General features: G+C 40.1%; 1 protein-coding gene across 6 annotated transcripts in view; it reads right to left on the bottom strand.

The window, feature by feature from the left end:
• Positions 1–1,145: 1,145 nt before the first annotated feature.
• MAP3K20 (mitogen-activated protein kinase kinase kinase 20) overlaps positions 1,146–17,724 on the bottom strand; it is a 237,716-nt gene continuing 221,137 nt past the window's right edge. For 5 of the 6 annotated variants that reach the window (XM_037849344.1, XM_037849339.1, XM_037849341.1 and 2 more), the window contains exons 17-20: positions 13,416–13,532; positions 11,515–11,589; positions 9,154–9,304; positions 1,146–2,733 (exon numbers count right to left, since the gene is read on the bottom strand). In XM_037849344.1, coding sequence (XP_037705272.1) covers positions 2,033–2,733; positions 9,154–9,304; positions 11,515–11,589; positions 13,416–13,532 — 1,044 coding nt within the window. In that variant the 3' untranslated portion in view covers positions 1,146–2,032. The remainder of the gene's footprint in view (positions 2,734–9,153; positions 9,305–11,514; positions 11,590–13,415; positions 13,533–17,724) is intronic. The other variant, XM_037849342.1, reaches the window with a different exon arrangement.

Raw genomic sequence — 17,724 nt, 5'->3', positions numbered from 1 at the left:
AGTGAGACTCTGGGTTTAGCTACTTATCCAAAAACTCTAATAAAAGAAAATATTTTATTGCTTATTTAGAAACAGCATCCTATTAAGGTAGCTTATTTTGTATTACTCTACTTTTCTTTAAATTTAAACATGAACACAGGACAAGGGGAAAAATAATTGAAAACACACTGTGGTTGATATAAGCTTCTCACAGTAGAGCATCAAACCTTAGGAAGAGGTGATTACCCTTGATGGAAAAGAGTATGGTGAAATCAGCTACATGATTTCACCATTTCCCATTACTCTGGCTTATAAATACAGATGGTAAAAAATAAGACTTTCATAAAATCAAGTTTTTGAATTGATGTTTAGGTCATGACGGCTTCCTTTGTCAATAAAGGTTATTTCCTATAATCTAGTCTTTAATGCTACCTAAATTGTTTTAGACTGTATCATGCAGCCCGTTATATGGTTTTGCCTCCAGGCCCCCAGGCACTGTACTATAGAAGGGCAGCTAGTCTGGGAACATACACATGTACTCTGATCACTGGTTTCTAAAAACAGAGAATTCAACCCCACAGAAATACCAGTGTGTCATCTGGATTTCTCCAGAGCACTGAGAAGCCTCTGCAGGGCAAAGTGCACTTGACAGTCAGGGTTAGTGAATGCTGGACAGAATCTCAGAAAATATTGAAGTAACATTTATTTTTTTGACATATAAGTTTGCTGCCATCTGACTTTGATTTGTAAAATATCAAGAATTTCACATGTTGGATTCCACACCTCAGTCCAATCGTGCAGGCAGTTTCTGCTCACCCCCACTGTTTTACCTCTCTACCCCAGCTGCCAGCTTCCTTGCTGCAAGGCTGGTATTTACTGTCTTGCTCTAACAAGGATGTTGATAATTTTAAGTTTCTCTGGCTTTTAGCTTGTGATGTTATTCTCTTGCTCTGTGTCTGTTTTCTTTTGGATTTCTGATAACCCAAGAGGGCTTTTTGGACTGTCATTTTTCCCTCTCTGCTCCTCATTTAGGAAAAATGTCAAAATGATATTCAAAAGCAGTCCCTGGGAGCTCAGGGAAGGAAAACAACCACAAATCTCCTAGGCAATTTAGGTCTTTGGTTTCTGATGAGTCTTGATGAATGAGATATGCATCATAATCAACATTAAGTTCAATAACCTTTTTTATTGCCTAAAATGACATGCCAAATCAGTTCAGCTCTGACCATAATAAACACACAAATACCTTACTAAAATAAATACTAACCAGTTGTGTTGAGACTAGGGTAAGGCAAGTAAGGTACTCACCTTGGGTGCAAAACTTAAGAGGGTACCAAAAAAAATTCAGTAATCAAAGTAAATAATATTTGAATGCAATATTTTACAAAATGGAAATTAATGCAAAAAAAATCACGATGAACAAATATTGAAATTTTAAATAAAGACAGGATCAGTAACAGTGCCTTGCTGAGCCACATTGGAACCTGAGACAAAAGGAAAAATCAGTAAGACTGATCCTGTCTTTATTTAGAATTCAGATATTCTGTCCATTGCAGATTGTTCTGCATTAATCTTCATTTATTTAAGTGTTGCTTTAACATAGTTATTTTGATTACTGAGTTTTTTGGCACACTGTTAAGTTTTGCACCCACGGTGAGTGCTTTACTTGCCTTGGCCTCGTCCTGGCTCTGCTAACCAGAATATCAGTGGTTAAGATAAAAAGATGGCATATCCTCTCCACTGAAAATGTTATTTCCGGGGTGGGAGGATGGCGGTAGTGGTGGTGGTAGAATATGTATAGTTATGTTCAAGTCTAGTTATCATAACTGGGCAACCAACAACCATACATTTTGGCCCTGATTTGGCTGCAGTCTCAATTAGAAGGTATTTCCCTAATCCAAACAATGGAAGAATTTGTGTGTGTGTGTGTGTGTGTGTGTGTGTGTGTGTGTGGTGTTAATTCTATCTGAAGGCATCATATTATCAAAATCCATTATATGTTTAAAAAAAAAAACCAAACTGCTGATTAGAAAAACGCATTTAGTTCAATTCATCAAAAGTTTCTCCGTCCACGATAGTTTCCTCTGGCTCTTTCTTTGCTAGTCTTGGCAGGAGTGGGCCTGTGGGGTTTCTTGTGGTACTCCACCTTTGTCCATCCTCCTTCGCTAACTTTGCTCTCCTCTTCACTGGCTCTCGAGTCCGGCTCAGTGTGCAGAGGCATCCCTGGTATGGTCCTGGGTTGATGGTGCTGATTTGGGCTCCTCTGGAAGTCAGGTGACTGGTGAAGACTGAGTGCTGACTGAGAAACCCTATAGGATTTCCCAGAGTACCTTTCTCCTGTAGGAGTGGAATGCTGACTTTTCCCGCTGTACCTTCCTCTGGGAGAAGAATTGAGTGATACGCTCCCACGATTGTATCTGCTTCTGCTTCTGCCTGAGTAACGACCCCGCTCTAGAGAGTTGTCATTATTGAGACTAGAAAAGCCGCTGTCCCTGGAGTTGAGTTGCAGAGAAGAGAAGTTTTTGGCCAGTCCATACTGGGTAGGAGAGGAGCTTCGGGACTGGTTTATGGGTGTAATCTGTTGATACTTAATGGGCACCTGAGTCCGCCTCACAGCAGCAGCGTAGGAATCCTGGTTATCAAAGTATGAGAAGAATTGGGACCCCAGGATAGGATTGCTCTGGGAACGCTGTAAAGACGTGTTGGAGGCAATCTGCCTCATCCTCAGAGTATCTAACCACTGGCAATCAGCACCTGCAAAAAGAAATGGAAATGAGCATGTTTGGGACCACAGTAAAGCTGCATGCCTAATTTAAAAGCCCTTCTCAGGATAATTCAAGGCTGTTTGGGATGCTCTACACCTTACCATTCATAGTAACTCTAGGCTTGGTAAAGGGACATTTTCCTTATTATTATAAACACTTTTTTAAAATAAGGGAATTTATACTTACTAAGTTTATGCTATGTGCTTGGCACTGTTCCATGAGTTTTACTTACATTATTTCATTTAACCTTCCTGTTCTGGTTTGCTAATGCTGCCGGAATGCAAAACACCAGAGATGGATTGGCTTTTATAAAGGGGGTTTATCTGTTTACAAAGTTACAGTCTCAAGGCCATAAAGTATCCAAGGTAAGTCATCAACAATCGGGTAAATTCACTGGAGGATGGCCAATGGCGTCCCGAAAACCTCTGTTAGCTGGGAAGGCACGTAGCTGGCGTCTGCTCTAAGTTCTGGTTTCAAAATGGCTTTCTCCCAGTACGTTCCTCTCCTGGCCACAGCTCCTCTTCAAAATGTCACTCACAGTTGCACTGAGTTCCCTCTGTTTTTCAGCCCATTTATATGGCTCCACTGATCAAGGCCCACCCTGAATGGGTGGGGCCGTGCCTCCATGGAAGTATCTCAACAGAATTATCACCTACAGTTGGGTGGGGCGCATTTCCATGCAGATCTAATCAACACCAATAACGTCTGCCCCACACAAGACTACATCAAAAATAATGGCGTTTGGAGGGACATAATACATTCAGACTGGCACACTTCCCAATAATCTTTTCAGTTAAATACTAATGGTCTTATTTTATAAATGAGGAGACTGAAGTTTAGCGAGACCAAGTGACTTGCTGGAAGTCACTCAACAAATAATCCCAAATCCTTCTGACTCTAAATCCCATCTTCTTTCCACTAAGCCATGCTGTCATTTCTGGAAATTGCTGCTTATGCCTGTTTGTGTGGCAGGGTCACATTTGGTAAACAAAATGGACCTTCCAAAGCTTTTGCCAACCAGCACTTTTAAACTCTCAAGGACCGAAAGTGGAGATAAAGGAAATGATATTTCAGCGGTTGAGGAAGCCAGGATTGTTTGGAGGTAAGACAGTTCATATTTCCAGAGTAGAGATTCCTGGAGTATATGCATGAGAAATGTTTTCACCATGAAAAATGAAGCTGTATGACAAACAGGAAGAAGCTAAGGCAAAAGAAAATGGTTAACAGGGATGTTTTAGTAAGCTATTGTTCAGTGAATAAGCAAGTTCCTCAGCCTAGGCTCTTTCCTTTGTCTTCCTCAGTGACTTGACTTTGTTGCCAACATCTTAGAGTTTCCTGATGACCTTTGTGCTGGTTTGGAGCTATTATCTACCCAGAAAAGCCATGTTATTTTAATCAAATCTTGTGGAGGCAGACCTATTATAGGTGGGACTTTTGATTAGATTATTTCCATGGAGATGTGACCTCATCCATTCAAAGTGGGTCTTAACCAGTTTAGTGGAGTCTTTAAAAGATCTGATACAGATCCAGATGCTTGAAGAGGCAGACAGAAAGACATTTGGAGATGCTAAGCTAAGAGATGAAGCCCAGAGTTTGCCCTGGAGAAACTAAGTGGGAACCCACAGATGCCTAAAGAGAAAGCCACTGGAATCAGAAGCTGAAAGCAACGCAACCTGGGAGCAAAGGACCAGCAGACGCCAGTCATGTTGCCTTCCCAGCTTACAGAGGTGTTCCAGACATCATTGGCCTTTCTTCAGTGAAGGTATCCTCTTGTTGATGCCTTACTTTTGACACTTTCATGGCCTTAGAATTGTAACTTTATAACTTAATAAATCCCCTTTATAAAAGCCAATCCATTTCTGCTATATTGCATTCCAGAAGCTTTAGCAAACTGAAACAGTCCTCTCTGCACAGCTTCCTCAGCTACCCTGGCCTGCCTGTGCAGATGGAACTTCTGGAGAGGAACAGAGCCTGCTCACTTCTCTCTGCCAGTAAGCAACCTCCCTCACCACCTCTGCACAGGTGACAACATCCTTGAGGTGTGACTTGCCCAGACACTCCTCACAGGCTTAATGTCTACTACAAAGTAGTAGACTTCTCTGAAATGTCACAGCTTCTTGAGTCACCTCCTTGAAAGGGCCCTTTCTAGTTTTCCTGTCACCTGATAACCTTTTTGGCTAATTTTCAGTGGTCCCTGATGAGGCAGCACTTAGTCAGTGCACTTGGAGATAATCTTGGTGTGCTTGAGCAGAGAGGCTCATCATAGTAGATGAAGATGCTTAATATCTACCTTCTCCAGTCGGGCTATTTTGCAAGCTTCCTTTTGGTCTAATTTTGCCTCTTTTAACTGGGCAGTAATTTTCCCTGAACAGGAGTTAGGTTATGAAATGCTTAGTGCATTTCTCAGCGACTTGAGGACAGAGCTATTTGATTGGTATTTTTAAGGAAGTTAGTAGCTGCATGTAGCATTCATCAAAGCTTACCTGCTTGCTCTTTCCTCGTCCCTCCGCAAAATTATATATACTTCCTACACTTCAGACAGCAGAGAGAGTGTTCTTATGAGGATGAGTAATGGGAAAAAGCACATAATAAATACCACATACAGTGACTGTTCAGCATCTTAGTTTTAAAACCAGACTGACAAAAGAATGGCTAAGTCACACTTAATGTTCCTCCTGATATCATTGCCAAAGTACTTTATTTTCCTCCTAAGTTTCCTTCTCTACAAAGTCTGGCAAAATTTTAAAAATTACAGCTGAACACAGTTTCTTTGCTTCTCTCTAAGGCCAACCCCTCCTTCTGGGCCCTGGCTCCCTTATCTTTTTCTGGCATATTCTGCTTCCTTATACATCGCCTGCCGTCTACAAACATGCTGAAATCTCTGACATTAAAACTGCAACAGATAATTGTCCCACGTCATCGTCATCACCAAAGCCTTTAAATAGTAGTTTCTAGGTGACAGACTCCCATTTCACAACTTCCATTCATTCCTCAGCCCTTTTCACCCTGGCTTCTAACTTTTCAAACTCTGCTCACTAAAGTCACCTTCTCAAACTGTCTCATTGCCGATACATAGGCCTGGTTTGGGTGCTCATTCTTGTGACCCCTCCATGCTGTCTGACACAGCCGAGCCCTTCCTTCATCCTGGGCTCTTCCCTGGGCTCGGCAACGCCGCCCTCATCCTCCCACATCTGGCTTACCCTGATATGTCAGGGTTCCCCAAAGTGCCATCCATGGTCTTTTTCACAGTCTTTCTCTGTATTCTCTCTCCCTGGGTGAGTTTATCCACCCAGATGGTCTCAACTATCATTGCTAGGTTGAGGATCCCTGATCTGTGTTTCTTAGCCCTGAAGATCTCTTGAGCCCAGTCTTATACCTCCAAATGCTTATGAGACTTAAATTTATGAGTACCAAGTTCAATTTCCTAAAGTTCAGAATATACTTAATGTATTGAATTCATAAGGATTTCTATTAATAATAACATGTCTTTCATTATAATCATTCTAGAGACTAAAACAACTTTTGCTTACAATGAGACTAAACCAAATATATAAAAAGAGTCATAAGAAAGCAGTCTCTCTGGCATAATGGCAATATCCATTTATGCTGCTACAAATAGGATGGATGGATATAAGGATCTTGGTTAATCTTTTGTTAGCAACGTTGTGTTTTTTTGTTTGTTTGTTTGTTTATTGCTCCATTTCTGTACTTTGAAACTACCTCCAACCAGGACCACATTGACCAGTTCTGATTACTGTAACAGAAATCCATCTGCCCAATTCTGGCTGTCTCTTTGGAACTTATGTCATCAAAGAGAATCTCAGGGCGGAGGGAAAGAAGGGCAGAGAACTAGCAGTTATATTGAACACTTACCTGTGTGCTAAGTACTGGGCTAGGCGTTTGATTTTTGCTATTTCATTTTGCTCTCACAACATGACTGTGAAGTGGATATCATTATCTACAATGTTCAGATGAGGCTCCTCCCACTTTAAGTCAGCCCTCCCCACACCCTCCCCACCTGACAGGGAACCATGGATTCATAAAGGTGAGCAGCAAACACCAGAAGGAGCAGCAACCACCAGCATGGATGGATGTTTCCAATCTGTTTGCCCCTATAATCTCATTTTTCTGCCGGCTCTGAATTTAACTCCCATTTATGGCCTCTCTAGACGAGGAATATTTTCATGTGCTTTACGTATTTAGCTTTAATTCTTTGGATTTCAGCTGGGCTTGTGTTTTTGGCTCCTATCCTTGCCTCACAGGCGCTAGTCTGAGGACAAAGCCAACAGGTTGATATGGCAGAGTAGGAAGAAGGAAAGGTTCATTCCCAGCACCGAGCATGGTTGAGCTGGCTTATCTTACTGCACCTGGAGCCTGCCTCACCTCTGGACTTCTTGTTATGGAAGATAATAAATTTCATTATTGTCTGAGCCAGGGTCTCTGAATCACCTGGAGGGCATGTTAAAATGCAGATTGCTGGTCCCCACCCCCAGAGTTTCTGATTCAGTAGGTCTGGGGTTGAGCTGAGAATCTGGATTTCTAACAAGTCCCCAGGTGATCCCCCTGTGGCTGGTCCAGGGGTCACATTTTGCTATTTCCTAAATGATTTATGTTTAAGAGAAGTAGGAGACACCTGCTTGACTCTTTCCGTGGTCCCTTTTGGGAATGCCTACCTGTTTCTGCCCACCTGGCTCCAGCGTGTTGCACCCTGTGTCCTCACCACCCACCCACCACCACTGTCGACACAGTTAATTACTCCAGAGGAGAATCCTCGAAAGGAGCAGCTCCAATAAGTCTCATCTCAAGGAATCTGAAATTGGAACTGATAAAATATGTAATTGGTGCCTCTCAAAGTGATGGGAATTGAGCTATGTAAAATTTGGAAGCTGTTTGCAGCCATTTTGTGTCATGTGGGTTCAGTAACAGAAAAACAGCTTCTAGTGGAAGAAAAAAATACAGCAGAAGTGCAGAGAGAAGACCCCACAGATTTCACAGGGGTGATGGAGGGTTCAAATAGGATCATGGCTATAAAAGCCCTACAGAAGTAAAATGTGCCCTATAAATATTAGTTATTATAGTAAGACTTCAGTAAAGGCCATGCAAGACAAGATTGTTGAGTTAGCAAATAAAAAAACTTCTGAATAGTGTGGCTCCTGAGAGGGAAGTTAGTAAGAACCAACAACTATAATATAGGTTAATCATTTGTAGAAACAACATGCCCCAAAAGGTGTTTGAAAATGTGTTTGTAGCTGAGAAGTCTTGGTAAAAACTCAAGTCCAATTGTCAAGTCAGAGTGTCATTTCATGATTAATTGTGAAAAAAATATAATATAACCAAATCAATCAACAGTTTGACAAAGGAAGGCAGGTCGAGCAAGCTTTCAAAGAATTTGTTGGTGGGTTTTGAGTACTGTCCACGTGGACATTTAAAATATCTGGTCTTCTTGGCATACAGTGGAGCATGTATGACTCAGGCTCTCCTAATTCAATGACACCAGCCACAAGGGCCAGTTAGTTAAAGCCCCTTGCTTTGTTTCCTTGTCTACCAGAGAACCTCTGATATGGCTATTTTCCTATTGGGAAAACATACATTGATCAGACAATGCATATTTCTGTTTATTCGGCAGATATATTTTTTTACAGTAAGGAGTGAATTTGCATGATGATTTGTACATTCAACTCCCATGTATTTGTTAGCTGTGTCAATCCTACAGAGCCTAACTCTGGGTTTTACTGGAATTTCTGGACTTATAAAGTGGAAAGTCAGAGCCCTTTCCCCAAAACAACCAAATAATGACCAATTTGGCAAAGTCAGTGGGCCTTCCTCTGTGTTCTCTCTAAAGGATTTCCTTCTATCACCTGTAATTAGCATCACTGCTATCCATCATATGCTTTTCAGGCTTTCTCCATCCTCCCTTCTTCCCTCTTTTATATTTATTTTTCCACTCTCTTGTTCCCTCCCATCCTTCCCCTCATCCCTATGCTCTGATGAACCAGTGGTGTTCAGGACCCAAGATGTTGCCCGATGATAGCAGTAGCTTCATAGAAACGTTTGCTGGTCTTAGAAGATTACTATCCTTATGTGCAGGCACACTTTTGGAAACAAGACATACATGTGTATAAATATACAGATATTTTTATTTATCAACACAATGTAATCATTAATTTTCATCTTTTATTACAGTTCTCTCAATATTGAAATTTATTACAAGATGCTCATATTTGTAAGTCCATAAATAATACTCCCTATATAAACTGTGTATAAAAACCCATATTCTCAAAATATCAGAGGGAAGTGTTATGTTAGAAATCTATGTCTATTCAGAGACTGGCATTTATGCCCAGTATAAGAATAACATATTTAAGTTTTGGAATCTATTACACATCCATTGTTTGAACATGTAACTTACTTGAGTTAGACCTGCTTCCAGGGTTGCCCTCTGAGTTGGGGAATAAGGTCTGAATGGCGAGCTGGACTGCTTTCACTTCATCCTGAGGTTTTGTTCTGCTCCACTGAATCGAATGGACATGTTTAGTGCTTTTTGGAGTTCTTACATCACTCTGTTAAAAAAAGAAACCCATGACCAGACATACAAATGTTTAAAAATAAGAAGAAAAGAAAGTCATGTTGTTTTATCACTTCATTTTCATTAGGACACTATCATAATGCATTGGGTCAAATATTCTGTGCAGTTTCTCTAAATGCGCTAATAGATTAAAAAGAAAATCTTAACCACTTTCTTCCTTAGTGGATTATAGCATTCTCTGTAATTAAAAATGTGGTTTTCTTCTCCCAGAATTTATTATATTTTGCAAATCTCAACTTACCTCTTTGTTTAATAAGAAATGAAAAATGAGAATCTCTTCTTGTTCATAATACTTGAAAACAGACATTTTGCTGAATAAATTAAAATCTGACTGCCATTTTGCTCAAGAATGCCTTTGATCACAGGCTAACCAGATGAATGTGGGTAGCTTGATGGGACTAATTACCCACACGAGGGTGAAGAGGAACAGATGCATAAGTGAGATGGGATTGAGAGTTAAGAAATAGGGGTCAGAAAAAGGAGAGGTCACCAGATCAAGACACACCACTGTCTTCTGCTGAAATCCCCACTCATAAACAGTAAAAATTAGAATGTTTTCTTAGTGTCATAAATCAGTATAGATTAAAAACATCTCCTGGATCCAATAAGGTTGTGGAAAATATGTTTTAAAAAATCCTGAAGTCACACTGATGTTCATAGCTGCATTATTCACAATTGCTCAAAGATGGACGCAACCCAAGTGTCCATCAACAAATGAATGGAAAAACAAAATGTGGTCTTTGCATACAATGGAATGTTATTCAGCTGTAGAAAGGAATGAAGTTCCAATACTACGTGAATGAATCTTGAAGATATCATACTGAGTGAAAAAAGCCAGACACGAAAGGACAAATACTGAATGATCCCAGTGATACGAAGCAATTAGAATAAGCAAACTCAGTGTTAGAAACTAGAATACAATTTATCTGGGGCTGGGGTGGGGGTAGGCAATGGGGAGTCAATGCTTAATTGGTACAGAGTTTCTGTTCAGGGTGAGGGAAAGGTTTTGCTAATGGACAGTGGTGATGGTGGCACAACATTGTAAATGCAATTACCGCCACCAAATTAAATATTTGAATGTGGTTTGGGGGAAAACTGTATGTTGTAATATGTTACTAGAATAAAAATTTAAAAAATGAACAAACTTAGGACCGTACAACACAGTGAACCCTATTATAAACTGTGGACTATAGTTAATAGTATAATTATAATATTGTTTCATCAATTGTAACAAAGTTGCCACACCAAAGCAAAGTGTTAATAATAGGGAAAACTGCGTGTGAGATGGGGTGTATGGGAACCCTGTACTTTCTGGACGAATTTCCCTGTACACCTACAATTTCTCTAATTTAAAAATTGGTTAACAGAAGTGGTACAGTCATGAAGGAATCTAAAAAGAATGAGGAGAAAGAGGGGCAAGAGGAAGAGGTAGGATGAGGATAGGGAGAAGATAAGAGTTTGGAGTGGTGCGACTCCAGATTGTCTAAGGCAGGCAGAGATGAAATCTGACCAGTTAGTAAAAAGAGGACTTTTCCTGGGCCACAGGCTCCAGAACAGTCTGGATTCCAAGTTCTTCAAGACCATCCAACCTCTCTTGTTTAGGCTTTGTGCTTTGCAAGCAAGCAACAGTTGGATAATTGATGTTCCCCTGGCGCCTCTTTTCTAGAAGGTGGGCTCCCTGGCTCGGGAGGATAGTACCCTTCTCTCAGTGCTGACATGAGGTTAAGGAGATAAAACAGGTGTAAGCACCTCTCACAGTGCCTGGTTCTTGGAAAATCCTCCATAAATGTTTCTTGAATGAATGATTGAACGATTGAGTGAGACACACGTCCTACTGACAGTAGGTACATACCAGTATCTGCCAATACTCCGTACAATAACCATCCTCCCCATCCCATGTCCCACAGGTATCTCTACCTTCTAAAACATCCATATCTCCAGCCATGCATGTAGAAGATGCTCAACCAGTAACTGACGAATGAATGAATGATTGCCTCAGTCTCCTCAAGCAATCTTCTCAGACAGTTTATCCTGCTTCCTTTCCTTCCCAACACTTTGTTAGAGTAGTTATTCATGTTAATTAAATCATTTCTCTACCAGTACATTCTAATCTCTCTGAGGCAGCAAATAAACACCCAGGGATAACTGGCGAGTGAAGGCTTAGCCCCCTTCCCTGGAGCTTACCTCATAGGTGACAAGGCACTCCACGGTCTGATTTTCTGCTATTCCTACAATCCACTTCTCCATTACAAACGGTGGCTGCAAAACAAAAGTCAGGATAGAGGAGTGCCACACAGTCTGCTCTGCTACAACATATGTTTCTTGGCGGCCAGTTGCCCCAAGGGGAATACAAGATTATCATGGAAGTCATGTTGGTTCACATGTGATTACTCACAATAGAAAGAAAGTCTTACAATGCTAGAAGACCTAGAAGATCCTTTCTTGAGCACAAGCAGAGCCCAGTTTAGTGGCTTTCTACTGTCTTAGACTATCTGGAGAAGCCGCCAGGGCAAAATGAAGAAACTGGGGATACTGCCCCACTGTATTGAAACAAAGGATTAGTTAAGAAGCCAAAACCTAGGATCACATTGTTAATTTAGGTAAAAATGCTCCCTATTAGAAGCGAACCTCCATTCTCCTCCGCGTTTAAGGCTGCAAAGGAATGTGATACTTGGTACAAACCAAAGCGGAAGAGATTTAACTGGGCTGGGTTTTTTGTTTTGTTCTAATTTGGATTGTTATTGTTTCTGCTGCTGCTCTGGTTAAAAAGGGTTTCAGAGGTCTGCCCCAACCCTCTTTTTTCTGTAAGCTCTGTTAATTCTGGTGTGAGATCTTGCAGAAGATGTGTTTTCTCAGGAATGCAGATATGGCATGAGAGCAGAAACACATGTAGTGGTTTTACAGCTCCTGCCCTATTATTTTTGCCATGAGCAGCTGCATTCTGTTAGCAAGCAATGACTTGGGTCTTGCTTCTGAATTACACCGAAGCAATGAGCAACTGCGGCAACTGGAGACATCACAGGTGGGGAGAAAGAGAAAATATCTTTCCAATCTTTAAGACATCAAAACATAATAATGTCCCAACAAAATAAGGGAAGTTAAAACCAAATCATAACCTTTACAGATAAATGGCACCATTGGAATAGCTCCCAGTTACACAGGGGAATCCAACAATGAATATCAAATCTATCTACTTGATGAATCCATTTGTAAATTAAAAGGACTTGGGTGTTTAGCAATCTTATGCCTATGAAGAGAACACATTTACAAGTCTAATGCTGTCGCTTTGAAGAATCTCCTTACTTCCCTACTTGTCTTTCTACCAGGGTTCTTCTTTGCTCCAAGATCCATTTCCTTCACTGAAACCAAATGCACAGTGTACAGTGTACTAGTTAGTGGCTTAGGTGAGGTTTACGGTGACCATCCTACTGATATGATGGTTTTTTATCTGAAGTTGTTGACCTTGGACAATTGAAGTCTCATACATATTTTTTCAAGATGATTGGAACAGAATCGACTTTTTTCCCATTTTGAGGTGCAAGCTAAGCATTTCTGTAAGCCTTTCTTCAGTGTTTTAATTGATCCCAAAGTAGTAAGATGTTCCTCTCTGCCCCTCGAGGAATCCCTAGGAATGAACTCAAAGACGCTATCAGACTTCAACATGGGCTTCCTGCACAACCTTATCACAGGCCTTCAAGAAATGGTACGCAACCATGACAGCTTTTCTCTTTACAAGTTTTTCAAAGTTGAAAATGACCTGAAGTTTGAGATAAATATTTTCATCATTAGCATTTTCTTTCCTTTAATAAATGACAGAATAAGCATAGAGAAATGAAGGAGAAAATGAAAAAAAATTAAACGATACCTTTTGCAGTGCTTTTTAGCTTGCAACAGCAAAAGTGGAATTTTAACAAAAAAACTACTATGATCAATCTGCTAAATAAAATGTGCCTTTCAACAGCCAGCTTGAGCCTGAGTGTATGTGAACATCGACAAGTACAAAAGCATACTGCTGGGGTATTTTAATGTCTTTGTTTGATATCTGAGAATTCAAAAAAGCTTTTAAGCCCCAAATAGAATGCTACCTTTGTCATCTTTAAAATCTCTGCATCAGGTAGGTTAGTGTTGAATGTCACATCTTTTATGTAGGTTATTGCTATTTCATCCCCATCCATCTCCATATACATTTTCCATTTACAATCCTGGAATTAAAAGCAAAATTATAGAATTTGAGAAAGTGAAACAAAAATTTTTAAGTCAATGTTTTATAACACATGAAGTATTCTGAAGAAAGTATTATTGCAGTTTTTTCTTCCTTTTTTCAATACAAGCATATCTAATTAGATCCCTTTGTATAGCTAAATAGCCCCCAGTTAGTACAGTCCTAAGACATAATATATCAGTAGAAGTGTTTTATTATAGGAGTTGCAAACTCAAAATCCTAAAGGGGTCACACCAAAGTTAAAAATGAGTGAAGCCAGCCAGTTTTATTCTTGTGCCTTAAGTTGTAATCTTTCAAAATAGATGCATTTAATTTTCATATTAAACATTGTAGGAATATTTTTTTTATTGTCACAAAGCAATGTGGTCTTTCCACCTTTTTTTTTTTTAATTTTTTTTTATTTTTTAAATATAAGCCCTCTTGAGCTACCTTCCATTTTTCCCAGCATTGATAATGACATGGGTTCAAGAACAGTTCACTTTCCTCTTCACAGGAGGGAAAACAACCCTGCAAATGTGATGATGTGTGGCAATTGACACCTGGTCTCAGTAATGGGGAGGGGTAGGGACTCCGGGGAACTAAAGAGCAATTGCCCTAAAGAGGCAGCCACTACTCAGCTTCTGTTGCTTGTTCCCACGTGGGAAGAAGAGCCCAGTTTTGCTAGGCCCTTTAATTTTTCACGAAAAGATACGCATCTGGATTCTTATGAGAAAACTTTTGATTTGTAAATGATGGTATTTTAATTAAATTAAACACACACACACACCATGGCATGAAAAAGTCCTCTATATCACCAGTCATCAGAGGAATGCCAACTAAAACCACAAAAGATACCACTACATACCCACCAGAATGGCTAGGACTGATAACATCAACTGTTGCCCAAGAGGTGGAGCAATTGGAACTCATACATTGTTGGTGGGGGTGTGATATGTCATAATTACTTCAGGAAAAGTTTTGGCAATTTCTTACAAAACTAAACATATACCTATCCTATGATTCAGAAATTCCACTCCTAGGTTCTTACCCAAGAGAAATGGAAAAAGATTTGTACAAGAATGTTCTTAGTAGCTTTAGCATAATAGCAAAAAACTGGAAACAGGCCAAGTGTCCATCAACAGGAGAATGGTTTAATTGCTCTACATTCATAGAATGGAATTTACTCAGCAAAACAAAGGAATGAATTACTGATACATACAGCAACATAGATAAATTTTTAAAACATCATACTGAGTGAAAGAAGCCTTATACAAAAAAAGAACATATTAATGATTCAATTTATATGACATTTTAGAACAGACAAAATTAATCTATGTTGGGGAAAAATATCAGAATTGTGGTTGCTCCTCAGATGGGGACTGACTGAGAAGGGTTATGAGGGAACTTTCTGGGGATGGTAATCCTCTATTGATAGGGGGTTGGGTAACACTGGGTGCATGCATTCTTCACAACTCAGCAAATGTAGTCTTAGGAGTCGTGCATTTCTTTTCAAACTCTAGTTAATGATATACTAGCTGAAGCATTTAGGAGAAAGTGTACTGATGCCTGCAAATTACTCCGAAATGAGTCAAAAGATAAGGATCAATGGATGGCTAGATGGATAGATATGTGTTAAGGTAGGTAAGTCTAGTAAAACATTAATGTTGAATCTGGGGGTGAGTGGGTATATGAGTGTTCACTGCATAATTCTCTCAACTTTGCTGTATGAAAAATGTCATAATAAAAAGGTTGGAGGGTAATCACTGTGTATGCAATTAAAATAAAAAATAAACCCATGTCTTTTCTTTAAATCTGACCTCTGGACCATAAGTTACATTCTTTCTCATATTATTTCAGGAATGAAGGATAATGTACTGAGCACCTTACATGCTGAAACTGGAAAATCCTCTCATAGGAGTGGAACTGGAATGTTTCCCAGAGCAAGTTCAGACAAAACTTTAATGGAAGAGCCTCAACAAAGAGGCTGTTGAAAACTTGTTGGCTTCAGCAGGAAGCTGGGGGAGCCTGAGCTTTAAGTAAAGTCTCTAGATGAGTTGAAAAACCAAGCAGGGCCCATGTCTAAGGGGCCTGACCCCCTGTGCCCAGCCACAGTCACAAGATGGAGAGCCAATTAGTGAAGGAAAAGGTCTACTCAACAAAGTGAAAACCCAGCTCGTAGCTAACAGGAGTCACATTAGTTGCTTGGAATGGACAAGTCTCACAGTATTTCTTTGTTTTGGAGCCACTGCTATCCAGGCAACGTGGGCCCTGAGATAACAGGGCAGGATAACGACTCTTCGGTGTCACGATTGCTCTTTTCGGAAATAGCAAGAGCCTCCTCAAAGCAGTGGCTGAAATAAAAAACTTTAGAAAAGACGAGCTTACTTAGTCCTGTTTCTTTTGCCTGGCAAGTTTTGGAATTAAGTTAGTCAAAAGCACAATCGAAAGACCTTGAACTGTGCAAGGATGCCGGACTCCCTGCGCTTCACTCACCCATCTCACAACCCGAGTATCCCATGACCTCAGGCTCCAAGTCAGACCCTCCAACGCCAGTTCCCAGGAGGGCTCCGTGCTGAGAAGGGGTGATGCAGAGGGGACTTAAGTTTGTGGAGTGCTTACTGTGCTCCAGTTATGTTGTTTTCTATTTAAACCATGTTATTTTATTTGATCTCCATAGTAAGTCTGCAAGTTAAATATTATTCTCCCTTTAAAGGAATGAGAAAAACGAGGCTTAGGCAGATTAAGAAACTTGCCCAAGGTTTCACGTCCAATAAGTGGTGGAGATGGCTTTATACTAGCATGAGGCAGCCTGCTTCCAAAGTCGGAGGAAAGATTAATGGGGAGAGGCAATCGGGGATGCTGACAGGATGGGATCACCGGACAGCTTTGCAGAGCTCCATAAATGGGACGAGCTATTGACAAGAGGCAGGAGGGAGAAGGACCAGAGAAGATTCCTCTAATACAACCAAAAAAAAAAAAAAAAAAAAAAAAGCAACTGGCCTTGGGTCCTCCCTGCAGTAATTACTCCCCTGTTTCCCAAAGTCCGACTTAGAGAAACACAGATCAGAATAATAGGGTTTCCGACCTTTTATTTTTAAAGTTTTCTTTTTCTCTTATCTGAAAGAAAGCATTTTACTTGAACCATAAAAGATCATAACTAAAGAAGCAATAAAACTATAATCAAGGAAGTTATAAGACAAGGGGACCATTATCCGTTGCATGAAAATGTAGGTACTGCTTGTTACACACCTTGTGAGGAAGAAAGAGAATACACGGTGTTCCCCTACATTATTAGCTTGATTCACCAAATGCCCTGATATAACTTCTAGGTATTTTCAGGGAATCTAATGATTTCATTATTGCCAAGTCAAGGAAAGGTATCTACTAATAAGGCAATAGAATTCTTCAAATTCTGCTCAATTTCAAATTAACCTACGGTATCTTGGGTATTTTTGTTATCCTAGTGAGTCATAAATTGTCAATAGAGATTGTCCACAACTACCAGAATTTAAACAAGTTATTGAAGTCCACGGGACACAATTGTAGACACTAGGTCTTGTTAAGATGCTATATAACAAGTTCTTAACCAATCGATCATTGAAATGGATTTCATAACAAATAAGATAAATTAAGTCATCAATAATGCTACTAAAAATAACAGTGTCATATATTTATGAGCCTAAAATGGAGTTTTACGTGCACAATTTCCACCTGTTCAGTATCCTGATAGCAACAGGACCAGGTAGTGGAACTCAAGGCTCTGGTTTAAAGACCATTCACTTTTACCAGGGTGACCCACTGATTTTGACTTGATGTCAGTGACACAGAATTTCCACTGATTTTTGAGTGGAAAATATTCAACAGTCACTTTGGGCCCCTGTGAACAACTCTCAATCCTGGCAGGCATAAACCAAAAGCAGACAGCTCTGTATTCTGGGAAAGCTGGTGGCACCATAAAAGGATGATTTGCTTCCCTGGCTGTCTGCAATGTCCCTGTTATACCATCAGTTGGCTTAAGGCATTGAAGATTCCTGTTAAAATGGAATAAATATGGAGAAAGGGTCATACATTAGGCCATTAGTGGGTTGAATTGTGTCCCCCAAAAAGACATGCTCAAGTCCTAACCCACAGTCCTGTGACTGTGACCTTATTTGGAAATAGGATCTTTGAAGATGTGATTAGCTAAGAGGATT

This window comes from Choloepus didactylus, chromosome 9 (genome assembly GCF_015220235.1).
Source record: "Choloepus didactylus isolate mChoDid1 chromosome 9, mChoDid1.pri, whole genome shotgun sequence".
NCBI classification, from domain to species: Eukaryota; Metazoa; Chordata; class Mammalia; order Pilosa; family Megalonychidae; genus Choloepus; species Choloepus didactylus.
Note: the sequence above shows the minus strand (reverse complement) of the source record. Positions and strands in the feature narration are given on the sequence as shown.